The 19,354-nt window shown below is 39.8% G+C and overlaps 1 protein-coding gene across 3 annotated transcripts in view; it reads left to right on the plus strand.

Moving 5' to 3' along the window:
- Positions 1–19,354, plus strand: part of ERICH3 (glutamate rich 3) — a 119,705-nt gene that overhangs the window by 21,397 nt on the left and 78,954 nt on the right. The window contains exons 1-5 of one of the 3 annotated variants that reach the window (XM_059885109.1): positions 4,041–4,139; positions 9,927–10,020; positions 12,607–12,732; positions 17,251–17,322; positions 18,931–19,059. In XM_059885109.1, the coding sequence (XP_059741092.1) occupies positions 4,075–4,139; positions 9,927–10,020; positions 12,607–12,732; positions 17,251–17,322; positions 18,931–19,059 (486 nt within the window). In that variant the 5' untranslated portion in view covers positions 4,041–4,074. Of the gene's footprint in view, positions 1–4,040; positions 4,140–9,926; positions 10,021–12,606; positions 12,733–17,250; positions 17,323–18,930; positions 19,060–19,354 lie in introns of those variants that run through there. The other 2 variants (XM_024990109.2, XM_059885110.1) reach the window with 2 other exon arrangements.

Genomic DNA, 19,354 nt, shown 5'->3' on the forward strand with positions numbered 1-19,354 from the left:
AAGCATAGATCATCTACTTCAGGAAGCAGTCACAGCATTTTACTTCATGGTGACAATAATTATAAAGGGAAGAAGATTGAATTCTCCAGGGCCAGACATCTTTTAAGGGGTAGAGTTATTATTTGACCTCAAGCCTTCTGGCTCCCAATCTTTTCCTTTTTTTAAATCTCATTAAATTTACTTTGGGCAGGAAGTGTTATAGATGCATTTGTTTTAAGTAATTGCAGAAAAATCATTGCACCTCTTAAGAGTTAAGATGTCAGGTCACATATTTCTTAAATTTCCGACTCTTAAATAACAAACTTGCAGTTTTAATGATAGAAAGCTTTTTCTAGTTATTAGTGCTGCTTTCAAATATTTCATTTGGGGAAGTTGTTTCCATCTAGATATTATTAACTTTCTTTGCTAAGACTCTCACTGTGATTCAAAATCTTTGATTTGGTTGGCTGGCTTGAGTGTGATGAGTTTCTTCATGCAGTGGGAGTTCAGTGGATTCTTGCAAATTTTTTTCTGATGGACAGAAAGAGAGACGTTTGGATTGGTGCACTGTACTCCATTCTCTATGAACTGTAACGTGAAGGCAATCAAGCCATAATATCCTGTAGTTTGTTTAACTTGCTTTCCCAGTATAAGCACTTGGTATGTGAGTTGAGGAAAAATTTTATCTGGCTGAAAGCCTGCTTTGGCAGCAGAGATTTGATATAGCCCCCACCTTGGACCCCATCAAAATCTGCAAATTGCAGATTTAGTGACCTCTGAAATCCAAAGCACTTCTTGATTAGGCTTCTCATCCTTAGTAATAAAACTGTGCTCATTCACCTAAGTCTCACTTGATTCTGTTGAGCATACAATGGTGTAATCAGGTTTTCCAGATTGGTAGATGAGTTGAGTCTTTCCATTTGTGGCAATGTAAAGAGACATCTTGCATAAAATTTCCTGATTGAAATGCTGCTGAAAAATGTCAGTGTATTTGTTGGAGTCCTTATGTTTTTTTGTTGTTGTTGTTAGGGATAGGAGAAAGTTGAATAGGAATATGAGGCCATTTGGTCAAATATTAAATACAAAAGATCAATTTCTGAATTAAAAGTATATAAAACATATTTCTATATTTTTGCTCATATAATTAATCACTTTATTTATCCCATGTTATATATCTTGCTACTCTTTTTTAAATTTAGTCAGTGGTGTGCTGATAAACTGGGTTTTCAGAAAGAAAAAAAAGAGACTTGTAGTGTTTGCCAATTTTTGTGGTGTAAATACTCCTGGCAATCTTGATTCCAGCTTGCACATCATCCAGCCCAGCATTTTGCATGATGTACTCTGCATATAAATTAAATAAGCAGGGTGACAATATACAATATTGTTATACTCTTTTCCCAATTTTGAACCAGTTGTTTCATGTCTGGTTCTAACTGTTTCTTCTTGGCACACATACAGGTTTCTCAGGAGACAGGTAAGATGATCTGATATTCCCATCTCTTTAAGAATTTTCCACAGTTTATTGTGATCCACACAGTCAGAGGCTTTAGCATAGTCAATGAAGCAGATGTTTTTCTGGAACTCCCTTGCTTGCTCCATGATCCAACAAATGTTGGCAATTTGGTCTCTGGTTTCTCTGCCTCTTCGAAACCCAGCTTGTACATTTGGAATTTCTTGGTTAATGCACTGCTGAAGCCTAGCTTGAAGGATTTTGTGCATAACCTTGCTAGGTCACCATGCTGTGTGCTAGATTCCCAGAACTTACTTACCTTATAATCAGAAGTGTGTACCTTTAATCAGTCTCTTCCATTTCTCCCACCCCTGAGTCCCTGGCAGTCACCATTCTGTTGTGTTTCTATGTTTGGATTTTTTAGACTCCATATATAAGTGAGATCATACAGGGTTTCTTTTTCACGTTCTGGCTTATTTCACTTGACTATCTTCAAGGTCCGTTTGTGTCATAAATGACAGGATTTCCTCATTTTTTTATGGTTGAATAATATTCAAGTGTGTGTGCATGTATTACATTTTCTTTATCCATTTTTCTATTAATGGATACTTAAGTTGTTTCCATGTCTTGATTATTATGAATAATGCTCCAAATGAACATGGAGGTACAGATATCTTTTTGAGATAGTGATTTTATTTCCTTTATATATGTACCCACGTATGGGATGCTGGATCATATGGGAGTTCTATTTTTTAATTTTTTGAGAAGCCTCCATACTGTTTTCTACAGTGGCCGCACCAATTTAAATTCCCACCAATAGTGCACACGGATTTCCTTTGCTCCACATCCTTGGCAAAACATGTTATCTCTTGTCTTTTTGATAATAACCATTTTAACAGGTGTGAGATAATATTTCAGTGTGTTTTTGATTTGCATTTCCCTGGTGGCTAATGATGCTGAGCACCTCTTCATGTTCCTGTTGACCACTTATAAGTCTTTGGAAAAATATCTATTCAGGTGTTTTTCCCATTTTCTAATCTGATTATCTGTCTTTTTTGCTTTTTATTTTGTTTGCTTTTGCTATTGAGTTGTATGAATTCTTTATATAATTTTGATATTAACCCCTTATCAGATACATATGGTGTGAAAATATTTTCTCCTGAAGGGGCTTTTAAAGGTAATTCTCATGAGGACTCAAAGAAAAGGGAGCAGGAGAGGAAGCATCTGCCTTCCTACACAACACATCACAGTAGAGAACACTGGTAGAAATACAGATGGTAATGGCCATTCTGATGGAGTCTCAGACAGAAATGAGGAATATGTTATCGGAAACTGAAGGAAAGGTGATCCTTGTTGAAAGTAGCAAAGAACTTGACTGAATTGTGTGACTGTTTGAGTGTTTTGTGGAAGGCAGAATCATCAAGGCATGGGGAATTTAAGTCATGTGCTCCCAGCTGTGGACCCAGTAATGGTAAAACCAGATTGGATTGAAGCTGCAGTCTTCACCACTACATCCCTCTCCCTCCCTACATCCCTCTGTCTACAGAAGTAGAGATTGTGGGGACTGGCATGCTGGGAGTAGGTATTGGGGTTTAAGAGATTCCTCTATCAGTGTGGTCCAGGATACCTGACTCTCATCATGTTTTATTTGGACTGACTCACCTTAAGCAATAATCCTGTTTTGGAGCTTTTCCATTTCAGGAAGATGGAAGAGCTGTAACAGATACTGCTCACATTCCAGAGGCCTGGAAGCAGACAAATGGGACTATGTATGTGAAAGCATAATCTGCACAATGGGACAGAGATTCCACACTCCTTCCCCAGCTGAGGGCATGGTGTCTGACATGGGGACACTCAGTAACTATTTGTGAAAGAATTAGCCTATGACATGGGAAGAAATCAAGCATGTGCACGCACGCACACACACACACACACACACACAAACACACACACCTATGTACATGCATAGCCCCCCATTGGAGCTCCATGAGTACAGTGTCTGTGCCATCTCTGGGTCCCTGGGGCTGTACAGAATGCCCTGAAAACAGTCAGTACTCAGTAAATGGTCTGTGATGCATATTATAGTGACTTTCCTTTTAGTCTGGGTTTCTATGGGATAGACTCTCTAAGGGGCAGATGGAGGGATTGATAAGAACTGACCTTTTTAGTTCAGAGCCCTTATTATATCATCTACATGGTGGGAGGCAGGAGTCAAGGGTTGAAGGGTCAAATGTTGAAAGGCTGCAGCTGGGAAGGCCGCTCTCCCTGTGACTCAGCAGCTGCTCGTTAATACTCAGGCACCACAGGAATGGGGAGATGCAGACTGAAGCGGGGGAAACAGGAACCATCGTAGAGTTGCTTTGTTTTCTGGGGGGCAGTTTTCCCAGTGCGTTGAGTCAGAAAGTGGGTCGTTCCCCACCCAGGGTACTGGGGTTGGGTAAAGAGTCTTGTCCATCATGTAAAGAAGCCAACAAGTTGGTTTGGCCAGTTAGTTATGGGCCTTTGTGTAAACAGCATGGCGTGTGAGTGATGTGGTCACAGTAGCCAGGTGGTCACTGTGACCAACACAGCTGTTGATCTTATGGATAGGAGCAGGAGAGGATCACAGGGCCGATGTTGGTGACCAGGAAGTCCAGCTTTGATGGATGCCGACAGTAACTTACAAGAGAATGGAATATTCAAGATGCAGCACAATCCCAACCCAGGCGAGGTGACCTCATCTGGTCCAGGATTGTGCTGGGTGCAAGGAAACAATGTGTGTGTGTGTGTGTTGGGGAGGAGAAACAGTGGCAGTGAGTGGAGAGAACAAGGCAGAAAGATCAGAAGAGTTCTACTAAATCTAAGTGTGGCTGTAATTGTAAATCTTATAATTGAATACATGCAAAAGGAAGCTGCAAATCATACCAAGACCTGTGAAGAGAAACAGTGGAAAGGATGAGACAGATCATGGCTGTGACTGAGCCATGGGATTGCTACCCTCTCCCTGTGAAGGGGGCTTGATGGTCACAATGAGGGTGACATTTATATGTTGACTGTGGAAATGTTTGCATTATTTGCTGTCTCTGTTCAGTCTGTTGTACAGAATACCATAAACTGGTATTATGACAGCATAAACCACAGAAATTTATTTCTCACAATTCTGAAGGTTGGTAAATTCAAGATCAAGGCACTAGCTGATTTAGTGTCTGATGAAAACTTGCTTCCTGGTTCGTGGATGGCCATTTTGCTGTGTCCTCACGTGGTAGAAGGGACACGGGAGCTCTCTGGGGTCTCTTTTATACAGCGTTAATCTCATTCATAAGAGCTCCACCCTCATGACCTAGCCACCTCCCAAAGGCCCTCCCTCCTAATACCATCACATGGGGGAATAGGGTTTCAACCTGTGATTTTTTTTCTTTTTTTTTTTGGCAGCACCACTGGGCCTGTGGGATCCCAGATCCCTGACCAATGCTCCCTGCATGTGGAATCTCAGAGTCCTAACCACTGGACTGCCAGGGAATTCTTCAACCTATGAATTTTGGGGGGAAACATACTTTCAATCCGTAACAACCATTTTACTAAATCTGTATATAATTTAGCATAGTTTCTTGTTAGCAAACAATTCATTTATCTAAAATTTCAGTTAAAAAAAAATTAAGGCATTGTCTGAAAAAGAAATGACTGAGCCTAGGGGGACCCAGCTGGTTATTATTCATAGTCATGGAAAGAGATGCTTTACACATAGCATCCCTACCAGGGGCCCTCAGTCTTTCCTAAACAGTAGAAGGTGAGAAAACGGATGTGTGCAAAGATTTCAACTTGCCTAGATCTATTGCACCTCTCAGTAAGATTGGAGGGGCCTCACAGACACATACTCATTCAATAGGAGCCTGAGAGAGCAGAATTAGAACGAGATGGTGCCAAAGCTGGCTAAGCTTTCCTATTAAGACCTAAATATTAAAAATGTTTCAAAGTCTAAATGAAAAGAATGGGATATTTTACTGTCAATAAGGAAGTTGAGGTTCACATTATCTTAACATTTTGACCCTACTGCATTTAATCAGGGTTTTAGCACTCACAGTTATTCCAAAACTATTGATTTTTAAAAATGTGAGCCTGAAAAACAGACAAAAGACTATGTATGATATCAGTCTAATGATTTATCTTAAGAATCTGTGAACTGTGGAATCATGATTGTTAGGACTGAGAGACACCTGCTCACCTTTCTGAAATGAGTTGCTGAAAAGGTATTCTGAGATTCAGAAAGGGTAAGGGATACAACGTTGACCTTTTGGAGACAGGAAACCTTTGATGAACTATAGGACACCAAGACAGTTCATTTAAAAGATGATTTCAAAGCATTACCCAGAGCCGGTTTTGTGTGTGCATTACTGAAGCCCTCAGGTTGTCTTTTTACGTAAACCCAGTGAAATAATGGTTTCCGCAGTTGTTCATGCATCTGCAACTCTCGTGTGGCACCTTGGCTTCTGAGCTTTGTAAATGCTTTTCACTCTCTTTTGTGGACGAAATTAAACTTTCCATACTATTCAACAGCATGGAACTTTCCTGAGGTGGGCATTAAGGAGAAGAGATAGGAAAAGGTCACCAATACCATCTCCATGTAATTAAGGCAGTGCAAATAGCTAAATAAAATTGTTGCTAATGACATTTACTTCATTCTGTAATAAGTGTCCCTGCTCTGGTCTCAGAATAAGTTTAAGTTAAGGATCAGCTGTTCAGTAAACATATAGATTATTAATCTTTATGGCAGGTAATAGGGCATGCATTTTTTAGGACAGCTTTATGTTAGGGCTGTGTTTAGGCTTATGTGTTTTCTTTCACTCCCTATGTCTCTCTATGTATATACACACAGTCATATTTATGTGTATGTATATATATGTGTATGCACATTCATGCATATGTGTACATGTATAATGTATAATGTACCTGCTTTTGTAAGATAACAGTTAATGAAAGATAGGTTAAAACTTAGAAAACATAGTTTCAAACTTTGATTTATACCCTTATTTTGACTATCTACCAAGGTGTAGCATATGACCAGGGAACCAATTTGTTCTCTTTTAAGTGAAAAACCCTAAAAATCAACTGTAATTCTATGAATTTCTCTTTTTTTGGGGTTCTGGATGTGGAATTAATGAAATTGTCTAGCTATATATGTGGAAGTTAACATTTCTAAATTGCTGAACTTTAGTTAGAAACTTATACCAATAAGAATGTGTCACAAACAAAATTGTATCTTCATGTGTTGAACACATCATTATTTAGATACATAATAAATAACATCAGTCAGATCAGATCAGATCAGATCAGTCGCTCAGTCATGTCCGACTCTTTGCAACCCCATGAATCGCAGCACGCCAGGCCTCCCTGTCCATCACCAACTCCCGGAGGTCACTCAGACTCACGTCCATCGAGTCAGTGATGCCATCCAGCCATCTCATCCTCTGTCGTCCCTTTCTCCTCCTGCCCCAAATCCCTCCCAGCATCAGAATCTTTTCCAATGAGTCCACTCTTCGCATGAGCTGGCCAAAGTACTGGAGTTTCAGCTTTAGCATCATTCCTTCCAAAGAAATCCCAGGGCTGATCTCCTTCAGAATGGACTGGTTGGATCTCCTTGCAGTCCAAGGGACTCTCAAGAGTCTTCTCCAACACCGAGTTCAAAGCATCAATTCTTCAGCGCTCAGCCTTCTTCACAGTCCAACTCTCACATTCGTACATGACCACAGGAAAAACCAGAGCCTTGACTAGACGAAGCTTTGTTGGCAAAGTAATGTCTCTGCTTTTGAACATGCTATCTAGGTTGGTCATAACTTTCCTTCCAAGGAGTAAGCGTCTTTTAATTTCATGGCTGCAGTCACCATCTGTAGTGATTTTGGAGCCCAGAAAAATAAAGTCTGACACTGTTTCCACTGTTTCCCCATCTATGTCCCATGAAGTGGTGGGACCGGATGCCATGCTCTTAGTTTTCTGAATGTTGAGCTTTAAGCTAACTTTTTCACTCTCCACTTTCACTTTCATCCAGAGGCTTTTGAGTTCCTCTTCACTTTCTGCCATAAGGGTGGTGTCATCTGCATAATCTGAGGTGATTGATATTTCTCCCGGCAATCTTGATTCCAGCTTGTGTTTCTTCCAGTCCAGCGTTTCTCATGATGTACTCTGCATATAGGTTAAATAAACAGGGTGACAATATACAGCCTTGACGAACTCCTTTTCCTATTTGTAACCAGTCTGTTATTCCATGTCCAGTTCTAACTGTTGCTTCCTGACCTGCATACAAATTTCTCAAGAGGCAGATCAAGTGGTCTGGTATTCCCATCTCTTTCAGAATTTTCCACCGTTTATTGTGATCCACACAGTCAAAGGCTTTGGCATAGTCAATAAAGCAGAAATAGATGCTTTTCTGGAACTCTCTTGCTTTTTCTATGATCCAGCAGATGTTGGCAATTTGATCTCTGCTTCCTCTGCCTTTTCTAAAACCAGCTTGAACATCAGGAAATTCATGGTTCACATATTGCTGAAGCCTGGCTTGGAGAATTTTGAGCATTACTTTACTAGCGTGTGAGATGAGTGCAATTGTGTGGTAGTTTGAGCATTCTTTGGCATTGCCTTTCTTTGGGATTGGAAACTGACCTTTTCCAGTCCTGTGGCCACTGCTGAGTTTTCCAAATTTGCTGGCATATTGAGTGCAGCACTTTCACAGCATCATCTTTCAGGATTTGGAATAGCTCAACTGAAATTCCATCACCTCCACTAGCTTTGTTCATAGTGATGCTTTCTAAGGCCCACTTGACTTCACACTCCAGGATGTCTGGCTCTAGTGAGTGATCACACCGTCGTGATTATCTGGGTCGTGAAGATCTTTTTTGTACAGTTCTTCTGTGTATTCTTGCCATCTCTTCTTAACATCTTCTGCTTCTGTTAGGTCCATACCATTTCTGTCCTTTATCGAGCTCATCTTTGCATGAAATGTTCCTTTGGTATCTCTGATTTTCTTGAAGAGATCCCTAGTCTTTCCCATTCTGTTGTTTTCCTCTGTTTCTTTGCATTGATTGCTGAAGAAGGCTTTCTTATCTCTTCTTGCTAGTCTTTGGAACTCTGCATTCAGATGTTTATATCTTTCCTTTTCTCCTTTGCTTTTCACTTCTCTTCTTTTCACAGCTATTTGTAAGGCCTCCCCAGACAGCCATTTTGCTTTTTTGCATTTCTTTTCTATGGGAATGGTCTTGATCCCTGTCTCCTGTACAATGTCACGAACCTCATTCCATAGTTCATCAGGCACTCTATCTAATCAATAACATCAGTAAGGATACGAAAATATTGTGCCATCCTGGTCTTCAAATCTAGCAGAGGTATTGAATGAGGTTATTGAAAGCATATGGACCTGGGTAATCAGAGGCTCCTCACCCCCCACTCGCCATCCATGGAATGTATGCCCCAGACTTGAGAGAGCAATGTGTTGTTGAGACCACTTGGACCCTGTACATGACTGAACCCAGTTAAGGCCTCTATATAAGGTTTTAAGATTCTGGTGGGCAGGTGTGGAGAGATACTCATCTTGCAACCACCCAAGACAAGTCTCTTAAGGAAGGTCTTAGTTGCCTGGTGGCGTGTGGATCCATGTGGACCAAGGATCAGGCCCACTGGCAGGCAGACTCCCCACCACCGGACCACTGTGGAAGTTCTAAGAAGACTTTCTTGACAAGAGGAGTTGCTGATCTCCTTCTCTGTGTCCCCATTTTTTTTTGTATTTTTCTGTTATTGGATTTTTCACAACCAATTTAATAGTTCACATCTGATTTCCATACTTGTCTGTGGGATAAAATGGCATCAAACTGTCTCCCAGTTCTTATCATCAAACCTAGAAAACAATAGGTGCTTGTTGTTGTTCAGTCACTCAGTCGTGTCTGACTTTTTGTGACCCCATGGACTACAGCACACCAGGTTTCCCGGTGCATCACCATCTCCCAGAGCTTGCTCAAACTCATGTCCATTGAGTTGGTGATGCCATCCAACCATCTCATCCTCTGTTGTCCCCTTCTCCTCCTGCCTTCAATCTTTCCCAGCATCAGGGTCTTCTCTAATGAGTTGGCTCTTTGCATCAGGTGGCCAAAGTATTGGAGCTTCAGTTTCAGCATCAGTCCTTCCAATGAATGTTCAGGACTGATTTCCTTTAGGATGGACTGGTTTGATCTCCTTGCTATCCTAGGGACTCAAGAGTCTTCTCCAACTGGAGTGGGCTGCCATGTCCTCCTCCAGGGGATCTTCCCAACCCAAGAATTGAACCCAGGTCTTCCAAATTGCTGGCTGATTCCTTACCACCTGAGCAACGAGGGATGCCCCAATAGGTGATTAACACCTGTTTATTAAACACGTACATGAATGACTGGTTGGCTGGATGAATGAAAGATAATGCACACTTTGGGGATGAGAGTCAAGAATTCCTTGGTTATCAAGTAACACTTCATAAAACCTTAATGGTTTCATTTTTCTGTTCCAGATTACTTGCTGCATATAATAGTCTCACGGATAAACACCTGGCTGGATATTTTAACAATACAAGGATAAGGCGGCATCTCTTAAGATCAGGGCTGGTAAGATTTGGTTTTGTTTCTACCTGCCCCCTTGTTTCATTAAGTCCAATATTTCCCTATCTTTCCTAGTTTCCTCTTTGAGCTTAACAATGACATCTTTTCCCTTCCCTCACTTTAGAATAATTACTTCCTTTCCAAAGCTCTGATTTATCTATTTGAGTCTATCTTTCAAAAGATAAGAAGAGAGGTCGGGAGGGCTGCTAAGGCAACTTATAAATTATTAAGGAAAATCCCTGTAAGTTTCTAACAACATATTTCATTTGTTTATTCACTCATTTATTCAGCACATATTTATTGAATATATTGTATAAACCAGGAACTATTAGGGAGTTAGGATAGAGAAGTCTTTACTGTCTTCAGGAAAAAATATTGTTTTTAATAATCACAGGATATGATGTGGAAGATATGAACAGTTCAAAATTTTCCTCTAAATTTTTAAAAACTCTTTCATTTCATGTGACAGTTTATTGATACATTAGTGTCTTTCATTAGCTCCAAAACTATCATTTCCAGAAAATTTCCACTTCTCTAAATGTCTATAATGTGAAAACCTTTAAAAAATACTATAGTTTTCCATTCAAAGTAAGGAGTGTGGTTATAAAAAGTGTGACTAACGATTTTAGCTATTTACTCTCTTAAAACACAGTGAGTTTCCTTAACTCTCGTTGCCATGGTGTTGAAAGGATATGCATCGCATTTCTAATTGTTGTTTATGTGCTTGGCAGTCTGTCTGGGTAGATCTCAGAGAGTTTGCTTTTTGTCTCCTGGGGCTTTGTTATCAGATAGACCTGGCTGAAACCTGGCTCTGCCATTTAGAAGACAAAATCTTCAGCAAAACACTTAAGTTTCTCAGCTCCAAAGTGTTCAGTTGAAGAAAGATAATGAAGATAATGATACCCAGCACTCAGAGTTGTGACAATCAGAGATGTAGAAAAAATGGTTGTTGTAATTACTGTGGTTGCTATTAACACTGCTTCTTTGGATAACAGTCTGTGAGCTTCCTATGAAATGGGAAGGACTTTGTATTTCTTATCAACATCATTAACAAGCACTTATTGAATACCAATTATAAACATGGCAACTCAAACAGCAAAGACACAGCCCTTTCTCTAGAGCAGTTGTACAAATACAGTCCCTAAATCGGGAGTGTTCAGCATCATCTGGGAACTTGTTAGAGCACCACTCCAGATCTGCTTCCCTGATGGCTCAGATAGTAAAGAATCCACCTGCTAATGCAGGATATGCAGGTTTGATCAGGGAAGACCCCCTGGAGAAGGAAATGGCAACCCACTTCAGTATTCTTGCCTGGGAAATCCCATGGACAGAGGATGCTGGTGGGCCACAGTCCATGGGGTTACAAAGGGTCAGACACAACTTAGCAACAAAACAACAACACTCCAGATCTATTAAGTCAGAAACTGGAGGAGGGCCCACCGGTCTTCAGCTTGTCTTCTAGGTGATTTTCATCTCAAGTTTAAGCACTTCTGCCCTATGGGAGCTTCCAGTTCAACTGGGGAGAAATAACAATGTTAATTGCTGAGGGAGGGGCGGTACAGGAAGTTCTCAACAATTTTTCCTGATTGGATAAACAGGATATGGTATCCCATGGACAACACATTTCAAGGTCTGTAACTGATTTATTCACAATTCCAAGCACACTTTCTATAACTACACCCCTTTCTTCCATTAGAAAATGCATTCATGAAAAAGATGATCAATAACCAATCACTTGTAGCACAATTCTAGTTGATCTCAATACTTCAATGTGTTGCAACAACAGTGCTAAAAACCTAGTTATCAGTTAAGAAATATGTGGTCTTGAATTAGATGTGAAGAGAAGAGCAGTACTTAAATAGAGGAAAAGGAAGAAGATGAACATTCTAGGAAGTATAACATCCTCAGTTTAGGGAAGATATTAAAAATAGAACAAATACGCCCATAGGACATAGGAAGGAATAAAATAAAAATCAGAAACTATCACTCCTGGGACTTGCAGTGATGTCTCTTGAAACCTGCCTGGAATACTTTGTATCTGTAGTACTGTATAATCTGAAAATATCTGAATCACAGCAAATTAAATTACATTCTGGGCTGGAAAGTAGAAGAAGAAAAGCAGTGTGAAAACAAAGTGATGAAACCAATTATTTTAAAAACAAATTGATGAGATCCTCTGTAGCTTACATGTTTTGCCCTTCAAAGTATTTCCTGTGAGATCATCAGCCTTGTGATCACTGCTCCTATTCATTGTTTCAAGGTAGCACTCCACCCCTTCTTCCCCAATGTGTTCAAAAAAAGAAATGAAAAGAACACCTGGGTTCCATCAAGGGAAAATTGTTACGCTAATGAAAACCTTGTTTTAAACATCAAGTGCACCACCTGTATGTGTTTTCCCAATGATGAGTTTATGAGACTGCCTTTTGCTTTTTTTCCCCTTATGAAACATTCATTAAAAGTGAAAGTTTATCAACCATAATACTATACTCTGTAGGCTTTAAAGATGCTGCCTATTTCTCTTTCTGATTGACTGACTGTCCATCTATTTCTCTGCTTTGTGTTTCTATGTATGTTTTATTTATTCATTGACAGATCACAAGAAATGGAAGAATACTTTCTGAAAAGGAATACAAACTAAACATCATGAAGAAGGATCACCAAAAATATATCCGGGAGTGCTTAGCCCAGGCTATTTTCCATAAGGTTCTTGATATGGAGGTACAAGTATTAACTATTTCCTTCACAACTGATACTTTCCAGTAAGAAAATTCATACTTTCTGTACCCAGAATCAGGGGAAATTTTTCCTGTATTTCGTTAAAAACGAATGAAACAAGGTGAAAATGAAACAAGAAATACTGTATACCTCTCTAGGTAGTGAAAGGAGGCAAGACACCAAAGTAAGCATTTCTTCACTTCAGTTAGGGAAAAACATGGACATCGTTGTATAATTTGTGATATTTAATTTAACAAATGTAGATTTTTAGTCCATAATGGTTACTTTACAACATACCAGTCCTCACCATCTGTACCTCAATTTCCATTTACTAAAAAAAAGTGACATCTGTTTAAATATCAGTAATTCTAACTGCCATGAATTATTTCAGATTTGTTATTCTTTGAAGGCTCCCAAGCTCAGCCGTATGCTAAATTTCAGGGAACAGGCATTGGAACATCTGCCGTCCCTCCCACTTTAGGCTACATTGGTCAGCATAGATTCACAACCCAAGCATCAGCAACTTTTTTTTTCCACTCTGACATGGCACTTTTAGAAGGATATCTAGCTAACTTTATCAATCGTTTTAGCCTTGCTCCATGGAACTTGTAGTTTCAAGCATCAACATCGTTTTAATGTCTGTGAAAAAGCATGTTACTTCTCTGCTTGACCAAGTAGCAGTAAATCAGAAAACTTGGCTCATGAAACCATCTACCTGTGGGTGCACCATACAATTACGAGCAACTGTAGAATCAAGAGTAAACCAATATTAAGTGTGAAGTGAAGTGAAGTGAAGTTGCTCAGTCGTGTCTGACTCGTAGCGGCCCCATGGATGAAGTAGCCTGCCAGGCTGCTTCATCCATGGGATTTCCTAGGCAAGAGTACTGGAGTGGGTGTAGTGTTACTGAAAATATTTATTAGTATGCTGCTACTAAAGTGAGCAAGTGTTATGCTCACTTCAGATGTGTATGATTTGTTCTTTTAGGAATTCATTTTGTGATTTATGGGCTTCTCTGGTGGCTCAGGCAGTAAAGAATCTGCCTGCAATGTAGGAGACCAGGGTTCAAACCCTGGGTCAGGAAGATCCCCTGGTGAAAGGAATGGATACCCACTCTAGGCAAGAATAGCCTAGAGAATTACATGGACAGAGGAGCCTGGCAGGCTACAGTCCGTGGGGTTGCAGAGTCAGACATGACTGAGTGACTAAGTCATGACTGAGTCACTTTGTGACTTATATCATGTGCATGAATTATATAGAATCATTGTTTATGGCTCTCAAATTCACTTCCTTGTAAAACTATTAGTTGGAATTCTACAACTAATGTTGAAAAAACAGTACAGTGTAAAATTAACCTATACATAATTTCAAACTTAATCAATAGGGACCAAATTCTATATTAGTCTTGATCCTTGAACTTTGGTTTTCTAGAGTTTCATATAATGCACACATCATAACTATTAAATGTGCAATTATTAAAGTCTTTGTGTATTCTTGAAGTTTGAAATAAATAGTTCAGATAAATGTTAATGTGTAATATATAATTTTATATTATACACAATATATTAATATAATTTAAAATAAAATATTCAGTATTTCTAAATTATCACCTTTGTCTCACATTTAGTTTATGCCAATACTGTTTACTAATGTTGTTTTAATATTCATATATTCATTCATGCAAGAAAAGTTAACTGCAAGCTTACCATGTACCAGTATGGGGTTACATGATGTAGCTGCGAGATAAAATTTTTTTAAAAATGCTGTAGGAAGGGATCACATGCTAAACGAGAGGAACAAAGAGACTGAGCCCGAAAAGCAAGTCATTCCTTGCCTCTGTGAGAGTAGGAAGAAGCTGAACAGAGGTCCTGCCATTTGAACTGAGCCTGGAGGACTGAATGCAACTTGACATGAAAAGATCTAAGCAAAGCATTCCTGACATGAAAAGATCTAAGCAAAGCAGATGTGAAGTTGCAGAGGTGTGAGGGGACATTGTGGGTGGAAAAGAAAGCTCACTGAGGCCAGACTGCACTGTGAGTTGGCTGAAAGAGTGGCAGCAAGTGACACTCTCTAGTAAGTTTGGGGCCCTGTTTCTTGAGGCCTTCAATTCTCAGCTAGGTTAGGTGTGTAGGTGATGAGGCGATGAAACATTTTTCAGCAGGGGAGTGAAATTAATGAGCAGAGCTGCTTTAGAAAGATGATGTTGCTAAAAATGTGGAAGATGGATTAATGAGCTGGAAAAGATTGGAGGTGGGAGGTCAATTAGGAAGCTGTTGCCAGAGGGTGTGGGCTCACAGCAGTAGTGGAAGTGCCAGGGAGAAGCAGCTGTCCATGGGGATCTGGAAGAGGGAGAGAGAACAGAGAGCCCGACTCTGCCTGGACCAGGAGAGGGAGGGAGGCACCTGAGCCACTCTGAGGTTTCTAGCATGGTGGTGTGTGCCTTGCAGGAAATTGGGAACAATGACATGGACTAGATAAGAACCTCCAACTGGTGGGAAAACCTGATAGAGTGCTGACCCGGAAGCCAGCAGGGTCTTACAAGCTGCAGAATGGTTCTGTAAGAAGACTACTGGGGAGAAAAGTGGTTTCAGAGATGGTAGAAAAGAATGGGGCTTCCCGGGTGGCTCAGTGAGTGAAGAATCCTCTTGCAATGCAGGAGACACTGGTTTGATCCCTGGGTCTGGAAGATCTGGAGGAGGGCATGGCAACCCACTCCAGTGTTCTTGCCTGGAGAACCCCATGGACAGAGGAGCCTGGCGGGCTACAGGCCACAGGGTTGCAAAGAGTTAGACAGGACTGAAGCGACTGAGCACTCTCACACACACACAGAGAGGAGTGAGGATGGGAGAGGGGGACTGCAGTGAGGTGAGAATAAACAGAAGGTGGAAGTGGTTGATAGTAAATCTAATGAAGTTTGGTGATAAGTGGGTGAGATAACAGAAAGAGAAGAAAGGCTTTGAGAAGAGGATTGATGATACTTAGAGAGGGAATGATTGAGTCTGCAGGGTCTTAAAGGCAGCCGGAGGGGATCAAGAGCAGTTAAAAAACATTTTTTAAAAGCGACAGAATATCAAACACTCTCAAAGGTGTCTGAATGATTTCAAATTGAATTATAAGCAGATTATTTTTACATGAAATTTATTTTTAAGTTATATAACTAATATACTACCAAAACTTTGGAAAACATAAGAAAGCATTAAAAAAGGAAAAGAACTGTGCATAATTTCTCCTCTCAGAGATAACTGCTGTTAACAGTCACATTTCCTTTTTGTCTTTTGTCTATTCATATATAGACATTAATAAACCCATATCATGTTGTGAGAGAAACATGGTTTCTCCAAAAAAAAAAAAAGACAAGCCAGGAAGTTAATGTCAGAAAGAAAGTGAAAGTCGCTCAGTCGTGCCAACTCTTTGCAATCCCATGGACTATACGGTCCATGGAATTCTCCAGGCCTGAATACTGGAGTGGGTAGCCTTTCCCTTCTCCAGGGGATCGCACCCAGGTCTCCAGCATTGCAGGTGAATTCTTTACCAGCTGAGTTACCAGGGAAGCCCAGGACTAGGATTCAAATTACATTTCCACCACTGACTAGATGTGTGACCTGGGGTAAGTTCATGGTCCTCTGCCTCAGTTCCTTCATTTGTGAAACTAGCTGCTGCTTCTACTAAGTCGCTTCAGTCGTGTCCGACTCTGTGCGACCCCATAGACAGTAGCCCAACCAGGCTCCCCTGTCCCTGGGATTCTCCAGGCAAGAACACTGGAGTGGATTGCCATTTCCTTCTCCAATGCATGAAAGTGAAGAGTGAAAGTGAAGTCGTTCGGTCGTGTCCGACTCTTAGCAATCCCGTGGACTGTAGCCTACCAGGCTCCTCTGTCCATGGGATTTTCCAGGCAAGAGTACTGGAGTGGGGTGCCATTGAGACTGCTTGGCAATTGGGATTGTTCAAGAAGAGATGATATTCACGAAGCACTCTCCCAGCACTGGGACAGGCACACGATGTGAGCTCGATCAACAAAATTGCATTTCCATGCAGTTCAGCTTTGTACTTTTATCAGCATTACACTCATTTTCCATTTTTAAAGCCAAATCTTTTGGAACCTTATTTTAAAAATTACATTCTGTCCCGTTTATATGGATGTGCCCCAAACTTAAACCATTCTCTTTAAGGTTTATAATGCTTCTGAATTTTTGCTTTGAAGGAAAAGAAACTTTCAGACAGCATCTTTGTGCATAAAACATTTTTTTAAATTATTATTTAGATTTCCCCCTAGGTTTAGAAGTCAAATTTATGGGTTATCAGTAGGAGCACTTTTAACTGCCTAATGTATATTAGGAATTGGCTTTCCAAAGAGTTGTACCAATTTATATTCCCATGTGCACACTTATGCACATGATTCTTCTCCATCTCAGTGACAAGAGGGGTAATTGAGAATACCGTTAGCTAGTGGGGTTATTTTCCTCTCAAAAATTCTTTACTATAATTGATATGATGCTTTCCTTCACTCTTTCCTCTTTATTTAGCGTTACCATCAGCTTGAAATAAAAAAGAAACTGGAGACCTTAGCTAGGAAGGAGCGAATTCAGAGATTTAAGGTAAGGAGTTCCATAACTATTTTACTTCATAATATTATTTCATAATTTTGAAGGTCAGTGGTACTATTATTGAAGCTCTTTGGAGTCACTTTATTTTGGGGTAACTCATAACTGACATCAAATGGTTCCACCATACTTGAATCTTGGCCACTGTTATTTTGGAAGATCATAATAAAATAGGAGCTACTGTACAAGAGAAACTGTATAAGGCACAATTAATTCAAAGAAAAACTTGAAAATGTCCTCAAGTTTGAAATTTTGCTTTTGTATTTTCTTGATTGATTTGTGATAGAGGCCAAAAGATTTGTTTGTCATAAGAAGATAAAAATAGACGGTGATGTTCTCAATGTTATCGAAAATGGAGCATTTTAAGAATTATCCAATGGTGCTTTTTCATGTGAATGTGACCTTTGAAAAATATATGGTAGGAAAGATCTATATTAGCAAACAAAACATAAGATTTAGAGGTTTTGTGAAGTCATTTAAAAATTCCTGTTTTCTACTTTTGCATTTGATATTTCTTGTTTGCAGTCAACTTAGGAAATGTATAAATTTAAATTAAGAGATGAGAGATTCAATTAGGCATGTTTGAAAGGTTTCAGTTTAGATTGGCAGTTTTACTCAATTTGTTGAGTCATTCAAGCCCACATGTTGTTCTTCATTTTCAGTGTAGTGCTACAAATGTGGGACTTAAGACACATTTCACAAACTGATGAATATTCGTGAAGCTTCTGTGGAATAACTTGCAGTAGGAAACAGTCATTTTCCCTCTTGCCTGATAGACTCAAATCTGTCTATTTTATCTTGGTCAAAACATACTATTGTTATAAAAGTGTTAAATAACAGATAGTAGGTCAGTTTCTCCGGATCAGAAAAGTTGGTGTGGAAAGATTTGTAGTTAAGTCAATTTTGCCAATAGTGTTCTCTGTCAAGGAATGATAGAGTCTACAATTTATCTGCTGAAGTGTTGATGGAGAAAATAGTAACTGGAAATGGTTTCTGAAACAGTGTTGTATTCACTCTTGTCTGTATGGCCAGACACACTAACCAGGTACATGGGCATGTTGCAACATTGGCAGAAATTCCTGATAGGCACTTTATTTCCTCCTTGTACGGTTTTGATTCATCACAATTTTCACCTGTAGCTGCACTTGGCAAAAGACTTGTATTTTAGGCCCCCCTTATGTCATGTATAACCTTTTGCTTATGGCATTATTTAATTTTTTTTTGAGACAGAAATGTAATACTTTGTGGTAGTGTCTACTGATCAGAGTAGTGAGGAACACTGTGCTTCTTCAGTGATCTGCTTCAAGCAAATTAAACATTATGCTAAAACTAAGGATACATTGCATCTGTGGCTTTTACCATGAGCACGGCTATTCCTTTAGGTAAAGCATACTCAGTTTCTTGCCTTTCACTACCATACCTAACTCTCTAATACAGCTGTGAAAACATCTCCTCGTTATTATGATGGTCCTTGGATGGAGTACTTTTGAAAAGCACGAGAAAGAACTTCTCTACTCATATAACATTTCTTCTCTGGCAGGTATTAATTTAACCTAGATGAGTAGTTATGCACTGATTTGTTAAATCACTTTCTTATTCTAGGGAGAGCACACAAGATGGACTATAGAAAATAACACACCCCTCCTGTCTCCCCGCCCCCCCGTTGGCCCCAAGACTAACCGTGGCCATAGTGTTCTGGTCGATGAAGGGCATTCCAGTCCAGTAAGACCGGTGAGTCACAGTAATCATGCTGACTTGCACCATGCCAATAATTAATTCATGATTTCTTATAACTCTCAGCAAGAATGCTCTTGGGGTACATGGTTGTATCATCCTTATAGTCTTATATCCATTCAAGTCTGTGCCTACTGAATGTCCCACCTTCATCCAATGTCACCACTCTCAAATCCATTTTGTTACTACTAGATTAGTTTTCTTGAAGTGCAGATTATTTGTTACTTACATGCCCAAGTACCTTCATTGGCTCTGTGTCGCCTATAGAGAAATCCAGACTCTTGCAATTGAC

Source organism: Bos taurus, chromosome 3 (genome assembly GCF_002263795.3).
Source record: "Bos taurus isolate L1 Dominette 01449 registration number 42190680 breed Hereford chromosome 3, ARS-UCD2.0, whole genome shotgun sequence".
Classification (NCBI taxonomy): Eukaryota; Metazoa; Chordata; class Mammalia; order Artiodactyla; family Bovidae; genus Bos; species Bos taurus.